Genomic DNA, 18,231 nt, shown 5'->3' with positions numbered 1-18,231 from the left:
GCAACTCTGATTCTAAAGTCCACTCTGCTGTACCACTGTGCTGCAGAGCTTGGCTTGTAGGTACTGGGGTAGAAACAGGAGATAGTTTTAAGCAGTTTCACTACAGAATAAAGAAGTGACACACTATTACATGTAAATTTTTTCTACTGAAGTGATTAATTTTATCTTCTTAAGCAGATCAAAATCAGAATAAATACAACAAAGTCTGTTTAAAACATTACCTTTATAGTACATAAATAATAATGAAAGTGAAGTTGAAATCAAGTATGAAGAAGCTAATTATTAAAACCAGCTTTTCAGTATCTTTTTTTTCAGTTAGGTTGCTCTGCTCTGTTGCTTTCAGCTAAGCCTGAGAATGGAATGTGGTCTTCTCTTTGATTGTTGTTCCCACAGGTCCTAGTTCTGTAGGCATAGACTTCTCTTTACATGGATTTGAACATGTTTATGGAATACCACAACACACAGAAGCACTTCTTCTCAAAAACACCAGGTAAAGGTGGCAGATTGCTACTGAAAGCAGTATTGGTTTTGTAGAGGAGAGATATAACATTGTCTTATAATTTAATGCACACAACAGCTTGAGATATGTATATTCTATAGGGTATGTTTTAGTTTAATGATACAGCAAGCTGAATCATAGCCCCTGTCCACGTGGAGTAAGTTGTTCTGCTTTTCCTTTCCGCTCTGCAATTTCATGAATGATTCTTTCTGTTCTCTTTCAATTTTCCATGCAGTTTTTTTCAGAATTACAGGATTGGTCACGTTTAAGTAGAACTCTTAAAAGAGAAACTCAATGGGAGGATGGGAGAGTTCAGAATTCATATATTAGGACTTAGAGCAAATGAGCAGTAGTCTCACTGGCAGCAAAAATGTTGTTTGATTCAGACAGCTACAACCAAAGCAAAGAAGCAGTAATCTAGGATGTCTACAACATTACTACAACATCAGCTCTGGATGCTAAGCAAAAGACCATAATACAGAGCCTTCACCGTGTGTTCACTGAGTTTAGTGGAATAGCAATAGATCTAAAACTGGCCTAGTGCAGGATGCTTACATATAACAAACACATCTGTTTGTTTGTCCTAGTGATGGTGATGCCTACCGGCTTTATAATCTGGATATCTTCGGCCACAAGATACATGACAAAATAGGCATTTATGGCTCAGTGCCCCTTCTTTTAGCACACAAGCCTAACAGAACTTCAGGAATCTTCTGGCTGAACTCTTCAGAAACACTGGTGGATATTAGTACAAAGGCAGTAGCTGAGGTGAGAGTTGCTCACTTTCCTCAGAATTTAATAATGAAAGAAAACACTCCAAGACAGGGCCAACAGGAACATGAAAACATTATTGGAGATTATCTTTTGCTCCCTAGTAAAGAATTGTCAGTCTCTTTCTCCTGTCCTCCCTACCGCTAAATTTGTTGTATTGAACAACTGAAAAAAATAAGGCAATGACTCCTTTCAAGAGTCAAGTTACAGAATTTGTATCTTAACAGTTCTACAGGAGAAGAATGAGAGGAAATGTGTAATGTTGGAGCAGAAAAAGTCTACACAGGTGGATGTAGCAGGCAGAAAAAAGGGTGGACAAAAATCTTGACAATCGCTTGGATTTGAGGAATTTTCTGAGTTTTTAAATCCTTGGAATTGCCACTCATTTCTGCTTAGCAGGGTTATTCTTCTGTGGAATGTAATTGATCTTCAGAAAACATAAAATGTTCAGGAAATGAACTAACTCAATTCTTGAAACACAAACATATGAGTTCTGTTTAAAATTAACACAGCGAAAAAAAATCTTTCTTTATCCCAGCACTCCATTACACGGTTAAAATTATTAATTTTCTTTATTATTCATGATATAACTATAGCTGTTACTCAAAGATCCCACAGAAAATGCATAGTCTTTAATTACAGAAAAGCTTTAACTACTTTGCCCCTCATTACCCATTTTTCCTCATTAACTATTACTTTGTATTTTGTATAAGCAGTATGCAAGGTAAAAGATTTGTGAAGGATATATAAGAAAAGTTCAGTGTGTATTCCTAATACCTGCCAGGTATGTGTTAGTGAATTTTGTGGGTTTCCGACTTTTCTGCTTCATTGAACAAAAGTTCAATAGAGAGACATTCAGTTTTACCTGGGTTTCCTTCAAAGCACCAGCCATCCAGATCTGCTGCAGAGACCGCTAAGCAGAGAGCAGTGCCTCTAACTGATGTGCGCTGGATGTCAGAAAGTGGGATCATTGATGTTTTCCTGCTGATGGGACCCACTGCTTTTGATATCTTCAAGCAGTTTGCACAACTGACAGGTACTAAGTCACATAATTGGAGTCGGTATGGCACATGCACCTGGGAGATTCTCTGAGGAGCATGCTGTACCCAGGAGTGGGTTAATATTTACCTAGCCTGTTCTGTGCAGGAGGCCAGTTGTTCCTGAACTGTGGTTTGTAGAGCAAAGGCTGGTGCTTTGTGAAGACAGGCCTCCATCCTTGTTTTTTCTAGTGACGGTCATGGTTACTGCTCTCTGAAAGTGCTTCCTTAGATGAAGAGACGAGACACGGGGCTAGAACTGCCAGTCACCATCAAGACAGGCCGCCTTATAACGAGAAAAGCCTGAAGTTATGCAGTAATGTATCCTGGAGAGTAGAGAAAGAAGATAGGTAACTGTCCAGTGTGTCCATTAGGGAAGGGAGCAGAGATGACATGCAGATATGGGAAAGGAAAGAAGCAAGAGTCTCAGGAAGAGAATAAAAAAACAGAGGCAAGAGGACTTAACATTTTATGAAAGCAAAATTCTTTTTGTACTAAAGAGAACTAAAAGCACAGAAACATCCGTGGTAGTTCTTTAGTGTGTTAGCAATGATTATTTGCTGCACAGATGTTATGGGGAGAATTTGGTTCGGCTGAATGGGAATAGGAAAGTAGCCAGATCGCAAGAGGATCTCACCAAGCAGAAATGCGCACTCGGGAAGGTTTCTGAGCTCCCTTTTGCCATATGCATACCTGTTTTCTAATTTTAAAAATTCCTAACATTGCAATTCCATGGTTCTTCTTGTACTGCAGCACCTGTAGGCCTGTTCACACTACTCAGGTTCAAACAGTTGCAGGAATTGCATTCTACTGATTCAAATCTATTTAACTGTTTGCATTAATGACATTTAAGCTCATCTGGAATATTTTTACATGAGAAAAAATTAAAAAATAAAATTATATTGGTTACTGGAGTAACATTTCAGCATCATGGTACATTCCTTTTCACTCTTGTATTATGATTACAGTCCTCTGCTCTCTCTGGCTGTTTAGCCCATTGTAGTGTTTGATATTTCCAGCGTTCAGTCACTTGGGTGTGAAGAACATGCTTTAGACACAACTTAGGGCAGCAGTCCCTAGCTCCAGACAGTTACATATTAATCATGTTAACTTTTCTGGAGTCTCTAGATAAAATCCTGAAGGGCATTAACAGCGTTATCTTCATCCATATACTCTTCCTAGGCACTCAAGCCCTGCCTCCACTTTTTTCTCTGGGCTACCATCAGTGCCGGTGGAATTATGAGGATGAGCAAGATGTGAAGGCGGTAGATGCTGGCTTTGATGAACATGGCATTCCTTATGATGTGATATGGCTGGACATAGAGCACACAGATGGCAAGAGGTATTTTACTTGGGACAAAAAGAAATTTGAGAACCCCGGAAAGATGCAAGAACATCTCAGGAAGAAAAAACGCAAGGTAAATAATAAAGCAGGAAGAAAGAGAACATTTCTTTGTAGTGTGAAGCTACCCAATCTAGCTTTAACCAAGGTACTTCAGATACTGGAAACAGTTGAACTACAACAGAGTAAATTAGACTGTGTTGCGGTCTGCTTCCAGTGTGCAAGCTATTAATTAAGCTCCTCGTGCCATTTTATTATTTCATAGTTTGTTCTGTATCCTGACCATCAGGCTAAGTTTCACATGTGAAGCTCCATCTTACAGAAGCAGCCCAGTGCTGTCTTTGATGGTCATGGTAGAAAATCTTTATACTTAACAGGAGCTTTCACCATTGGTAGTTGTTGTCCTTGCTTCAGTTTTTCTTTGTATTGATAATACTTTTTATTTTCGGCTTACACTAACTGGGATTGCTTACCAAAAACTAAAAGTTTTTTCCTTCTGGTGAAGTCCTGGTATGATGTGCAGTCTGTTAGCTTAGTTAGCCTTTATTTCTGCTTTTACAGCTAAAATATTTTCCCTGGAACTATAGAGGTATTAAAATGTACACAGTTAATATCTAAAAGTTGTAGAATTGCTTAATGCTTTATCTTTGCCAAAAGTCAATGAACAGGGGACTGTTGCAACAGCATTCAAGTTTTATAATTTCTTTGTTGGAGCTATAGTACTTTCCCAGCTTTACAGCAAGGCAGTTAATGGCAGCAGAAAGTAACTGCACAGCACAATACCTGGATGTTTAAAAACAATTTTAAAACTTCTGTTGCTGTCATATGTTGTACAAACTAAGATATATTTAAATGTCTTAAGGCAAATTATTTTAAGCAGGGACATGAACATGGAAGTCAGTTATTTTCCCATTCACAGAATACAGTAGTGAATTAAACATGGTGTTTTTAGGGGTTGTGGTACTTGCTTTTATCTGAAACGATGGTTTTTGGCCCTCATTTCAGATGGGTAAGCATGAATTCATGCCCTCCTTGTACATTCAGCTGTTGTATGTAAGTCTAGCACAGCATATACAAGCACTGGTAACTGCTTTCTAAAATTAGTGACACAGCTACCTTCTTTACCTGAAGTGAAATTACTATCTGCCTTTTATCATAAGTGAATTCTTGCTGGTTTATTCAGTGCAGCTGATGCTAATGATGTGTTTTATTTTCTTATCCTGGCAGCTTGTCGTCATTGTAGATCCCCACATTAAGGTTGATCCCACATATACCCTGTATTCACAGGCAAAAGACAAGGGATATTTTGTGAAAGACAGAAATGGGCAAAATTTTGAGGGCATCTGTTGGCCAGGTAAGAAACCACTCTGTCTCTACATTTCAAGCTGTTTATTTTAAAAATTTTGCAAAATAGTTTAATTGGGACCCATGGAAGTGGAATTAAATTCTTAAATTCCTTGCATTTTTTTGTAAATATTCACAATTTCAAATACTTTGTGGTTTCTTTGATATAGTCATGTTCTAATTGCCTCAGCTGTACAACTTCCTCTGTTACGTCTGTTGGCTTTGCAGGTAGTCCCAGTGTCTAGAGCTAAAAAAGTTGGATTTGTTGATCAGAATAGCCATCCCTCCTCCCAACTTGTCTCAAGTTGCACAAATGCAGCCTGGTCTGTTGCAGTGAGCACAGCTGATGTAGGCTGGATGAAACTAAGTGAACTCTGATACTGAAGACTTTGATTCAATCATAATATAGTGATTTGACATGTTATTTTTCATGAGGAGATCTCATGGCAGGGGGGAAAAGGAGGTTGTCCCCCTTCTTTGCAGACAGAAAGCCCACAGTCTTGGCAAAGGAATGAATATGAGAAAAATCAAGGGCGTATTACAACTTCTAGTAGCATGGCAGGATGTAGTTGTTCAACTTCTAAGTGACTTTTTCCTGTTTGAGCTCAAAATACCAGGGACGCCATCTCTCCCTGGCTTCCTCTTCACATCTGAACATATTTCAAACTGCTAACAGTCATCCTTAAATGGTGCTGAGTTTTAGACCTCCAGAATGTATGTCTATTGGTCTGCAGAATATGGCAAGGGGTGCACTGAGTTCCAAGACAGCCTGGAATTTGCGCTTGAGCTTTTGTCTCAGAAACAATAGCGACCACATTATTGCTGCCCATTGTGGAAAGCATCCTAGCTTTAGGCCACCGTATTTAGGTGCAAAGACAATGCACGCATGCTCTTAAAATCAGGTAAATAATTGATCTCTCACATCCACAGGTTCCTCTTGTTACCTGGATTTCACCAATCCTGAAGTGCGAAAATGGTATGCAGATCAATTTGCCTTCAAAACATACAAGGTGTGTATTTATTTGCTCTGATCTACATATCCCAGAAAGCCTGAAAATAGGGAAAATAGAAAAGATAAACTACTGGCTAAGCAAGTTGGTGGCTTTTGTAGCTGTATTATCATAACGTAGAGGAAAATATCTTGATGAGCTGAAGTACCACTGAGGAATTTTCTCCATGGACTTGTTGGAAAGTTGGAACTTTCCAACTTCTAAGAAAGTTGGAACCCGTATGCCACCAGTGAACCTGTTCACTTAGGTGCAGCAGTAGAATGGATAAACTGCAGGCATTTTAGCAACCCATAATCTAACACAGCTACTGCAATTCCAGCTTCTACTACCATGATGGCACATAAGGTGCGATGTGGGAGTGCTCTCTCATAGCTCGTGGTCACTTCACCCTGACTTTGTTTCCAGCAGTCCTGCCTAGTGCTGAAAGCATCTGGGTGAACACTGCTGGGCACCTCCAGTTCCCCCCTCCCTGTCCTGAAGTTCTACTTCCAGTAGGGTTGTTGAAACCACTACCATAGTGGACATGTGTAGTAGGCATTTCCCGTGCTGCTTTTCCTTTCCTTTTTTTCTCTTCTGGACTTCTCTAATTTTTTCCTCATGGCTGTTTAATACCTCTCTTTTCCCTGCCCCTTTTCCCTCAGCAGAAGTCAGCAATAGCAAGTACCTACTGAGTTTTGTAAGAATTGCAAAAATCAAGTGGGCTTGTAGGCTGCCATCCTGACCAGAAGGGCACCAAGAGAGATGAGATGAATGACTGGCAGATTTCAAGTGACCACCACAGGAGTATAATTACTGTGTTTTGCTTTGCTGCTGCCGTTTCTACTCATACCCCAGACTGGTCTGACACCCACTAGAAATAAACAGGCTAAGTCACAGCAATGGCTCTGTTATGTCCTAATTGCAACCCTGTGTCACAGGGATCCACTGATATCCTCTTTGTATGGAATGACATGAATGAGCCTTCAGTCTTCAAAGGGGCAGAACTAACAATGCAGAAAGATGCTGTGCACTACAACAACTGGGAGCATCGAGAAGTACACAACCTCTATGGATACTACCAGGTAGAGTATCTAGAGACACAAACCAGCAGTTGTTCTCATGGAGTATGTCTAAAGTGGTAACTTACACAGTAGTAGGTATTCTGTAACCTCTATCAAGGATTGAAACTCTGCTGTGCTGGATATTGCTATGTTTGAAATAAACTCTGTGATTGGTCACAAGAAAATGTGACAACATCCGTGCCTCTGCCATAACAATGTAAATTACATTGGCGGTGACTAGATGATGATAATAATGTTTTGTTGTTCAAGTATATTCTAGTAAAAAAGTGTTGCTTTAATAATAAGTATTATTTGTGGATGCATATTTCTTAATTTTCCTGCCTTGAAAGGGCTAAAAAGGCAGTGTAGCAAATATCCTAATTACAGAGTTTATCTTCCTGACTTTTATATTCATGCTTTTCAGCAAATGGCAACTGCAGAAGGACTCATCAGACGTTCTTCAGGAAAAGAGAGACCATTTGTCCTCACACGATCTTTCTTTGCTGGATCACAGAAGTACGGTAAGTAAGGACTAGCTGGATGCCTTCCATGCTGCTTTGTTCTATTAAGTTTGCTGTGTAGTAGTTAAGTCTAGAGAGGACAGAAACTGTCTTAGAAATACTGACATGGTGAGTTCGTAAGAGTGCAAGTGATTAAAAAAAATCAGGAGAGGCTGTCAAACTGTGTACAAGTTAAAGGCAGAAAAACAACCCGTGTCCTGTGACAAACCACTACCTGCTTTTATTGCATATTTCAGGATCCTCTGTGTATAAATAAAAAAAAAGTTGCAATGAACAGCAGTTCACCAATAGTTCATGACCATTCTTGTCTTCTTTCCTTAACTGCAAGCATAAGCTGAACCCAACTTTCCTGTGTAATGCTGAAACTGGGTATTTCCAGGGGCAGTGTGGACTGGAGACAACACGGCAGAATGGGGTTACTTGAAAATATCCATTCCAATGCTTCTCACGATCAGCATGGCAGGGATTTCATTCTGTGGAGGTAAGGTGTTTAGCTGGAGCTGCTCACTATGCATAAATCGCTGGTGCCACCAAGCTTGTATCCCAGGATAGACTTCAAAACAGGTGGTGGAAAGCTCCACAGTCCAGTGCATTTCAAGGCAGTTTCACAGAGTTGTCTGGTTTCACATGCCGGTAACTTCTCCACTAACTCCTATGTAGTGTTTGCATCCCATCTGGAGCAGCTGTCCTCAGGTGGTGTTCTGTAGCATCGCTGTGACTGTCCTTTGTCACTGCGGAAGGCACTCACTTAGAAAGCTCTCTTGAGATTTTTGTTAAAGGATAACTTGTTACACCAGTTTTCCACTCTTATTTGGACGAACAGCTGCCCAACAGCAGAACTGCAAGCACACTGTGAAATGCATGGATTTATACACTCAGAATGTTTGTTAGAGGAGTACTTCACATTTGTCAGAATAAATTCCAAAAATGTGTATTTTTATTTGTCTGCGCAATATCTAGCTGATGTGGGAGGGTTTATTGGAGATCCAGAACCAGAATTACTTGTTCGCTGGTATCAGGCTGGAGCCTACCAGCCCTTCTTCAGAGGTCATTCTAACATGGAGAGCAAACGGCGAGAACCGTGGCTCTTTGGGGAGAAGAACACCCAGATCATCAGGGAAGCCATTAGAGAGCGCTACGTCCTGCTGCCATACTTATACACACTGTTCTATCGCGCACATACAGCGGCTGAACCGGTTATGAGGTAAGAGCATAAGTCAGCAGGTTTAGTGACTATGTTCAACTTGGAGGAGGGAAGTTAAATTGCCATCTCTTACTTTTTTAATTGCTTATTTAAATATTAAAAAAGAAAATACACACAAAACCTACTAAATTCTATTTTCATGCAGTCTGCAATCCTTGGTAAGGTTCTCAGAGGAAAATTATATGTTTTGGCTTTTTTTCCAAATGACGCCTGGAACACACTGATTCAGTAAACACTGCACAGCCCTGAAACATGTTTTAAAAATACTGTAGACTGCAAAATTCTCCTCATAATAAATAGCATTATGTAGTATCCCAGCCCACACTTAGTGCTTAATGGCCTGGGAACTTGCTGACCTAAAAACTTTTTGCCCCTCATGAAAATAACTCTTACTGCTGAATTGTGACGGTTATAAAAGCGTATTTCATATTGGTAACTTGATCCTTTATCTCTGCAGTATTTCTTACAATTTTTCTTTTAGTAGAGAATCTCATAATCTAGAGGAGAAATGAAATTAGAAAATAAACTTTTGCTCTGCTGCTCCCTAACCTCTAAGAAAGTGTCTCAGGGGAATTGAACGCAACAATCCTTTCAGCAAGAGATGAATGTCATTAATCTCCCTGGTGTTACTGCGTCTTTGAAGTTGCCCTAGAACTCTCCCTTTGCACCACATTTACCTTTACTACTTGTTACGCAAGTACAATGCATCTCTTAAGTTTTAAAAACATAAAGGTCTTTTTGAAGAGGGTTGAGGGGTTTGAACTTTGAAGATGATTTGCATTACAGACAGTGTGAACATCTGTCTGCACATGTGTAAGCATAGATGCCCCTGTTGTATGCACTGACATAGGCAGTGGGTTTCTGTCTTTCTTGAAATGAAGCTTATGTTGACAGGTGCACTGCCCGCAATATTAAATAAAACTTTGATTATGTCAAATTTGCCGCAGTAGCTACAGAATTAGAGAGGAAGCATGGTATTTTTTACACTGAGATAAGCAGAGTGGAAAATGTGTCTCATTAGCAAGCACATAAACAGCAGGGCTGCAGTGAACAAGCAGGTGCCTACGAGCGAGCAGGTGAGCCAGGCTTTTTGTGTAAGGAAACCCAGACCCTGTCTCTGAATGAGCTATTGTTGTCATAATATCTTTGAATATACAACTTTAAACATACAACTCCTGTTCTGTAACCAGATGGTTGTCGCACTGCCCTTTTTTGAGAAAGACTGAAATTGAACTTCTGGTGCAGGTTTTTCAGTCATGACCGGGAGGAGACACGCTGTAAAAGCAATGGTCAACTGCTGAGAACAGGAAGGACTGTGCTGCAGGGACCAGCTCATCAGGTGTCACCATTGCTGGTAGACGGTGACAGAAAGGCTCATCCATCTCTCCTTTGCTAGAAGGAAGGGATATGTAGTGGAAGTTTGTAAGGAAGAAGGCAAGAGAGAAGAAAGTGAGGCTGCAGGAGGCCAAACCATAGGTATATATGGGGTGTCTTAACCCATGTTAACTGGGAACTCTCATCAGTGACTCAAAAAGAGTACTTTAAGACACAGAAGAGGACCTTGCCCTATCTTCAGTGCTTGATAGCTGTACATTGTAAAGAGAGGGAGGAAATGGAGCCTGAAAATGCCAGAAGGTCTTGAACAGACTGGTGTGAGAGGGGAAACTAACTGAATTTCACTTTCTTTCTTTCTACAGGCCTCTCTGGATAGAGTTCCCAGGAAAAATAGAAACTTTTGGTGTGGAAAATGAGTACATGCTCGGTAAGCAGGTATCTTCTCATTCTCTGGAATTTGAGTTAAATATTTTTTGGGTGATAGACTATGTCAGAAATGACAGTAGCAAACAACTACCATCCAAAACTGATTGTTTTTTGCTCTGATATGGCTCACTGCTAAAGTCAGTTTTCTCAGAAATTAAGTTTAAGAGATTAATGTGTTTGTGTAAAGCACATTCAGCCAATATGGGATGAGAGAATGCGAGGGGAATGGTACATTCCATTATTCTTTTTTACCTCTGGGCTCAAGAGTGCCTACTGATGGCTTTCAAATGAAGGGACATTCACTTCTCATGCAAAAGTCTGACCAAGGTAGGCAGGACACAGCTGCAAAGCTAAGTGTGGTGAAGCAGAGCATTTCAGAGGACTGTGGAAGTTCAGCTTCATCACCAGCAAAGCAAGGAGAGAAGTAGTTTATCAAACTGTACAGTCTATATATATTTATGCATTTTTTTTTAGGAGTAAAGAACAACCATCCCAAATGCAATAAGCTTAAGCAGATTTTTTTTTGCAAGGACATTGCTGTCTTCCACTCTTGGCTAGAAAAGTGTATTTTTTTGTTCAACCATAGAGCAAACGGGAAGCAAACTCTTAGACTATGAGGGGCCCAGAAGTGCCTCCAAGCTGGTGGGTATACAGTGCAGCCCAGCTGCATCCCAGTAGCCTAACAGAACAAGACCCAGGCAGCCATCAGCTCCCTACACATGCCTTTTTTTCCAGTAAAAAGTGAACTTAAGTACATGGCGTGCCCCAGCAAGCCCCTAAAATGGCTATGGGAGGCTGACAACCCCAGAGCACACAGCTTCCAGTCCAATGAGATGCAGCCTTGAGGACCACAGCCATGTTTATGTTTTTCTTCAGGAAATGCTTTGTTGGTGCACCCAGTCACGGAGAAAGACGCCAAGGCAGTGAGCATTCTCCTTCCAGGGTCAGAGGAGGTGAGGATGCGTATGAAGCTGCTCAGCTGTTCAGCCCACAGAAGTATTTTATACAGCAACATTCCAGCTCCCCATCTCTTAACTGCTGAGTGCTGCCACTGTGCCAAGTGCTGACCGGCCATTCTGTGCTACTCTGAACCTTGCTGCCATCTTTATACCTCGTTTGCTTGGCTTACAGTAAATTTACTTTCTTGCTTTTCCAAGAGCTGCTGCACAAATCTCAGGTCTCCTATAATTTAAAACTCCCCTCAAGGCCTGCTGCTTCTCATGGAACACCAAAAACCACCTTCACTAAATTGTCCATTCCCTTTTTTCATGCATTTCTCTTTAGGTTAAACTTCTCTTTTATGTAGAAGAAAACGGATCTTTGAAGAAAGGTCATAAGGAAATCAGAGGGAAGCTGTGGGGAGGGAAAATTATAACGAAATACAAGCCTCAGTAGGCTGTGTTGTGTGTAGCAAAGACTTTGACATGTACAGAGATCAGTTCCTCTCTGAAGTAAAGTTACTTATCCACAGGATGGCACTGTGATCCACTCCTACAGAGAGTTTGGCTGCAGCAGCCGAGAGGTGGAGGAAGGAAAGGAATTTGGGGAAAATAGTTCCTAAGGGAAAGCCTGAGACTCTAGAGAGGAATGAGAGGAAAGACAGCAGCGAAGGGGAATGTGTGAGACCATGCAGAGCCTTGTGACCCTAATGCATCTGAGGACACTGAGAATTCTTCTCAATATAAGGAGAAAAAACAGACTAGGCTCTTCAAACAAGTTAAGAAAAATACTTTTATCAAGATCTCTATGGGAATTGACTGCCTGGCACACTGAAAGCAGTTAAACCTGTTGGCAAGTGTGGTGCATGGGAAGTTTCAGGTGTAGCTCTCTTTTGTGACCTGTTATTAGCAACTTTGTTGTTAATTTTCACTGCAATTTAAATCCGCTTATTCTGTAACTCAGCATTTCTAGATAAAAAAAGAGTGGTATTTCATTGTTTTGCATTTCCAGATGCTTTAAGACATACAAGATGTTATGCAAGCTGTAGAACAGACCAGCTTATTTTTGTGCTTCAGGAATGAGAATTTATTCTTTCCATCCAGAAGGTCATTTGATTTAAAAAGTAAATGCTTTTTCTTGCACATCAAATAAGTTTTTAGGAACAGTGACAGTAAGGTTAAGTGGGAGAACAACCGCATCTGCAGAGGGAACAGATCATGCCATATGTCAGGCTAATTCTTTTTTCATTTTTCCTAGATTTGGTATGATTTCAGAAAATTTAAACGAATGGAAGATCTAGGCACTCTGAAGATCCCAGTAACACTGGAGAATGTATGGTTTTGTTTTAAAATACTACTTCCATTGAGCAGAAAAAAACCAAATAGGCTTTTGTTTTGTCAACATTCAAAATCAGAAAAGTGACGTTGCAATTTCCTTGTAGAAATGTAACGTAAAATAGCTTTTGTAGAGAAGAAAATCCCATGTCCTTTGTTGTTAGATGGAGCACTAATATGTCCTGGTGGTAAAGAAAAGTGAGATGATGTAAGGGTGACTTCTCCAAGCAAAGGTATTTTGCTTGTACACGTACAGGAAGATTACTACTGTTCCCATTGTTAGCTGAATAGTTTCTTTATGTACTTGTGATAAAAGCTGATTTTGGGCTTTAGTGAGAGCAAGCTTCAGTTATCCCTGTTCCAAGTTAAAATTATATGATCAGAGTATATGAACTTTTCTATACTGGCTTTTTTTTTTTTTTCTTCCAGATTCCTGTATTCCAGCGAGGAGGCACTGTGATACCTCTGAAGACCACAGCTGGAAAATCCACTGAATGGATGACAGATATTTCTTACGAACTCCGCGTGGCCCTGAACACTGAGGTACTCTGAGATGATGTTCCCTTTACAAAGTTGCCTTTTATTACATCTGACCTTGTTATGGTCCTTGCTGCCTGTTCGATCAGCACAACGGTATCTGCATCTGTATGCCAAATGGCTCTCCCGCACTTCTCCTGTTTGGGGGGGCTGCCACCTCCCCTCCCACTGTTCCCTTAAAATGAGACTGAGTATAGCAGTGGCAGAACATTTTTCTGACCGTCCTCATCCCTCCTCCAGTTCCTTGGAGGAGGGAGCAGAGAACGGTCAGGCCACAAACTTCCTCTTGGACACAGAGAGAGAACTTCCCACAACTGTCTTTTCTAATAAATGAGGTGACACCTGGCACCCACATCAGTTTACAAAATGAGGATGTCAGAGCACTCACAGACCTGGACTCTCTGAGCCTTCCAGGGATACAAGTCACTAAGTAAAAATAAACACACACCCTTCACTATGAAGTGTAACATATAGTGAGGCATTTTTAGTTTCTTTGTCCAGCACTAGAGGCTGCTGTTAATTTGCTCCACCTGGTGTGTTTCACAGGCCTGTGCAATGGGTGAGCTCTACCTAGATGATGGGCATTCATTTCAATATCTCCACAAGAAGCAGTTCCTCAATCGGAAATTCACTTTCCATAAGAACATTCTGTCTTCCAGGTAACAGCAATTATGGAAAAAAGCCACCAACACACTGTCATTGGAAATGCCTTTTCTAGTTCATGAGGCCTTCTTACAGGTGTAGAAGTATTAGCCTCATCTATTGCTTAGTGAAGTCCCAGAGCGTGCAGAATCCGTTATAAAACTGCAGAGGTAAACAATGTTTTGTATAAGTCTAAGGGCAGAAACACATGCAATACCGAGGGTTCTCATTGTTTCAGTCTAGTCAAATCTGCAGATTCTACGTATTTACTCAAATACAAAGAAAGTAATCAGCAGGAGTAAAGCCTATCAAAGAGACAAAAAGAAGATAAACTGGGAGATTTGCAAATAGGCAATACCGGGAGTGCTTGTATTTTCTAAGATGTGTTTTTCTAAGATCCTCACTGAGAGGGTGGTCAATCACTGGAACAGGCTGCCCAGGGAAGTGGTCACAACACCAAGCCTGTCAGAGTTCAAGGAGCATCTGGACAATGCTCTTAGTCATATGATTTAGTTTAGGTAGTCCTGCGAGGAGCAGGGATTTGGACTCAACGATCCTTATGGGTCCCTTTCAACTTGAGATATTTTGTGTGGGAACCACAAACAGACACCATCACATGTAGTCTCCAAAAGTCATCAACAAATGTACCATGTACATTAGCATGGTAAAAAATACAGGAAAAGCATGTGAAAGGAAGCATGAGTAGACACAAGCTGCAAAGGTTGAGTGAAACAACCTAAACGCCAAAAATATCCGTAGCTGCTTGTAGGGAAAGAGATCCTAAATATGTCACTATGACACTTTCACTATTGAGGTATGTTGCCCATGGGGCTGTGCAGTACATAAATGGTGATTTTACAGGCATTTGTTTATTTCTTCAGGGTTCAAAAATATGCAGTAAAAAATTAGCTGATAATGGGAGAAAGTTTTACTTGTTTCAGGAGAAAGGTAAACAGAGGAAAGGAAGCCAGTATAGGGAACTTTCAGGGTGAGACTGAAGTATTGCTTTCTCTATATGGTGCTGAACTTTTACTGATGGACAGAAACTAACGTATATGAAATTATTTTCTTTTTTCAGGTGCACAGATGAAAGCGGACAATACCACACCACATGTGTGGTTGAACGGGTGATAGTTCTGGGATTTGGACAGCAACCCACTTTTGTGACAGCCTGTTCCAAGGGTAATGAACTGACTTCCATTTTACTCCAATTATTTGAAATACCATTGCACCGCTGCCATTCACTAGAGGTGGCAAACTGACAGCTCTATAAAGGAAGTGTTATAACATAGGGAGCATCTTTGTTTAGTTTTATTTGCTACTTTTTGGATATCAAGGACAGAATTTAGTGAAAGGAGACAGCAGCTACTCACCACTAATATTACAGGCAATATTAAAGAACACTTGCTTTTTTGTAAGGCAAATAGATACATCAATAACAGTGGTTCAGACTTAACAAGTTCAGATAACTTTGTCCTGCACAGAATACGACCAGAGATAGCATTTCAAATGAAGAACCATTTGCTTGGATCTGTAAGCCTGCCTGGTTTAGAACAGCAAACTTGCAGACAAAAACAGAATTACCTTTATGTTCTCTTGCTCATTCAAAAGCATCTGGAGTTCCTGACTATGTGAGGATCGCTAGAAGTTGTGAGGAATCCCATATGGATTGGCAGCGGCATCTAGAGAAAGGGCTTATGATTTCTGGCTGCTTTCCAAGCATGCCGCCTTCACTTGGGGAATCGCATGGACATGGCTTTCTGTCTCCACCTGTTGAGCTTGAGGACTTTTAGGGTGCTTGGAAGAAAACCTATGCTGAAACAAGGGTTATTTTTTTCAGAAAAATCCCTGAATAGTTCCATAGTTTGATGTACCATAGTGTGAAAGGTCAGAAAAAAAGAAATAGTTTTTCCAATTCTGCTACATTCTTATGCGTATACTGGGCAGATTTGACTACTGTTTTTTTTGTTAATCAATCCTTTCCACCAGCGGCAGGGACAGTCTGAATTAAAAACTGGAGGGAGTCATGTGTAACTGCATTTCAGAAGGGTTCTTCTTAAATCTTATACTGAACTCTCTTGTCCTGTTCAGATGGGAAAGAAAAAGAAGTGGTTTTCACATACAACATGAAGACCTCTGCACTGACGCTGGAAAATTTAGCCCTGAGTGTAGATGCTGACTGGGAGATTTGCATCAACTGAAAGAAGACACTTCTTCGAAGAATTCTTGAGAAGTTGAGGGAAAATAAGTTGGGAGGACTTAAAAGGCTCACTTGGATCCAATCAAATCAAGGAACATGTTTCCCACCTACACCCCAAAGTAATGTTTCCTGCAATTTTTCTTTTAAAGCAGTAATTTAAACTTGGATAGCTCTTTTAGATGGCAAAAGTAATAGCACTAGGATCTTTGGGGAAAAAAGCTAAATACTATCATCTCCTTCAGGCTAGCTTCAGTTGGGCTTTAAAATTGAGTTCTACCTTCACTTGCACTGGAAAAATCACAAATTGATAGGGTGAGATTTTGGCTTGTGATCATGAGGTTTAATTCAAGTATTTGGAAATCCCACTATTCAGAGACTGGAGTTCTTGAGAAGAGCAGATCTGTGCCAGCTCGACAAGCAGCATCAGTAGATGTGCCAGATGCAGAGGTTATCCTCAGAGTTCTGCCTGCAAGCTGCCTTGTGAAAACAAACCCAGAAGGAGCCACACAGTGTAATTACAGACACTTGCCCTTTCCGCTCCTTATGACAATGCGAAATCAGGAAAGTGAACAACAGGCTAGCCAAACCGTTCAGTCACAGAAGGTAAGATTTGAGTAGGTTGTGCCAGTCAGTTGTGCAATAGTAAAAGACAGTAACATGGGAGTGCAGAATTCTCTCCAGTAGCCGGCTTTGAAACTGGTGTTTGAATTTTGAAAAGGCACAGGTCTACCTAAGTGCAATACTGGCTTAGGGTAGCAGCTAGACTCGCACAGAAACATTTTCCATGTTATTGCTCCCCTCTGCAAGTAATACTTAGAAAAAAGTCATTTGTTAGGAAAGAATTGGCAATTTTGGATGATTAAATGTCATTAGTTAAAGCCAGCCCAGTGAAGCAGCTCAGATTATGGAGAGCTCTGCTTCTCCACATCTGCCAACTCTTGCCAAGATTTGGCTTCCTTTACACATATTTTAGTAATTTCTTGGACAGTTTTTAGTATCTGGCTGAGATTTGAGCCTGGTATTTATGAAGCAAATTTTTAGTTTTAATGGGATTAATTCTGCATTTCACCATCCCACTTCGTGCTTATTCCCCTATTCTCTTACAACTCACCCTAATGTTCCCTTTCCTCCTTTTCCCGCCATCTCTGCAAACAGAACTGGTGTGTCCTGATGCTTTCTTCCCTTTCAAAACCAGGAGTCATCCTGAGTCCCACATCCCCTACATTCTGCCTATTGCCAGAGCCCTTTCCGTATCAGACATCTCTTTTTGCAGGCTGCCATTGCTCCATGGCTCAAGTTGTTTGCCCTTTCTATTTGCTACACTTGTCAACTGTATTTTTTTTAAAACCATTTGTGCTTTGAGTCAAGTCTGAACATGCCATCAGTTGGCTTTTGTGAATATAAAAGGGCAAAATTTACGTAATGTCTTTTAGCAAGATAAGGAAGTATTTTCTAAAAAACTCTTAGGAAATGGAGAATGATGCTCACCATTTTTGCCAACTAAAGGCAATGTGACCGTCCATTTGTGTGTTGTTCCCTACTCTTCTTACCAAGTCTTTTCTGTGCTTGGTCAGTCATTCCCACCTGCTGCTGTCTGTCCTCTGCAGAGCAGATTTCTGAGAACAGCAAGCGTGAGAGCAAACTGTGACTACTCCGTCCGCTCTTGAATACCAAGCGCAGTTTGTTCCCCAGCAGACCCTTAGATTCCTTCTTTTTCCTTGTGCGGAGCTGTTTGTCAGCCCCTTCTAGCAGAGAGTGTGAGCCTCCACTTCAGGAACTGGCAGCCTAAATTCTGTTGTGCTTAATGCAGACGAGTAAATCCAGGTGGAACAGTAGCAAGTAGATCTTTACATCTGTGAGAAGAGAGACAGACCCTATTTTTGAGACAGACCCTATTTTTCTAGCAATTTCTAAGCTTTTATTGACAATTGCTTCTTATGTTTAAGCATAGAAGTGCTTCTGACAGGATATAATTATTGTCTGGAGCATTTTAATGGAATGTTTTAACTGGTATTTCGGAAGTTAGAAAGTAAGTGAAATAAAGTAACAA

At 40.6% G+C, this 18,231-nt stretch overlaps 1 protein-coding gene across 4 annotated transcripts in view; it reads left to right on the top strand.

Moving 5' to 3' along the window:
• The window catches only part of GANC (glucosidase alpha, neutral C), a 27,425-nt gene extending 9,194 nt beyond the window's left edge, over positions 1-18,231 (top strand). For 2 of the 4 annotated variants that reach the window (XM_063331559.1, XM_063331561.1), the window contains 17 exons: positions 394-490; positions 1,087-1,267; positions 2,153-2,306; positions 3,490-3,725; positions 4,877-5,003; positions 5,924-6,003; positions 6,921-7,064; positions 7,468-7,564; positions 7,944-8,045; positions 8,525-8,768; positions 10,466-10,530; positions 11,406-11,482; positions 12,726-12,800; positions 13,232-13,345; positions 13,886-13,998; positions 15,060-15,163; positions 16,073-18,231. In XM_063331559.1, coding sequence (XP_063187629.1) covers positions 394-490; positions 1,087-1,267; positions 2,153-2,306; positions 3,490-3,725; positions 4,877-5,003; positions 5,924-6,003; positions 6,921-7,064; positions 7,468-7,564; positions 7,944-8,045; positions 8,525-8,768; positions 10,466-10,530; positions 11,406-11,482; positions 12,726-12,800; positions 13,232-13,345; positions 13,886-13,998; positions 15,060-15,163; positions 16,073-16,182 — 2,120 coding nt within the window. In that variant the 3' untranslated portion in view covers positions 16,183-18,231. Of the gene's footprint in view, positions 1-393; positions 491-1,086; positions 1,268-2,152; positions 2,307-3,489; positions 3,726-4,876; positions 5,004-5,923; positions 6,004-6,920; positions 7,065-7,467; positions 7,565-7,943; positions 8,046-8,524; positions 8,769-10,013; positions 10,245-10,465; positions 10,531-11,405; positions 11,483-12,725; positions 12,801-13,231; positions 13,346-13,885; positions 13,999-15,059; positions 15,164-16,072 lie in introns of those variants that run through there. The other 2 variants (XM_063331560.1, XR_010070667.1) reach the window with 2 other exon arrangements.

This window comes from Chroicocephalus ridibundus, chromosome 4, assembly GCF_963924245.1.
Source record: "Chroicocephalus ridibundus chromosome 4, bChrRid1.1, whole genome shotgun sequence".
NCBI classification, from domain to species: domain Eukaryota; kingdom Metazoa; phylum Chordata; class Aves; order Charadriiformes; family Laridae; genus Chroicocephalus; species Chroicocephalus ridibundus.
The sequence above is the reverse complement of the archived record's forward strand: the minus strand, read 5'-3'. Positions and strand labels throughout refer to the sequence as shown.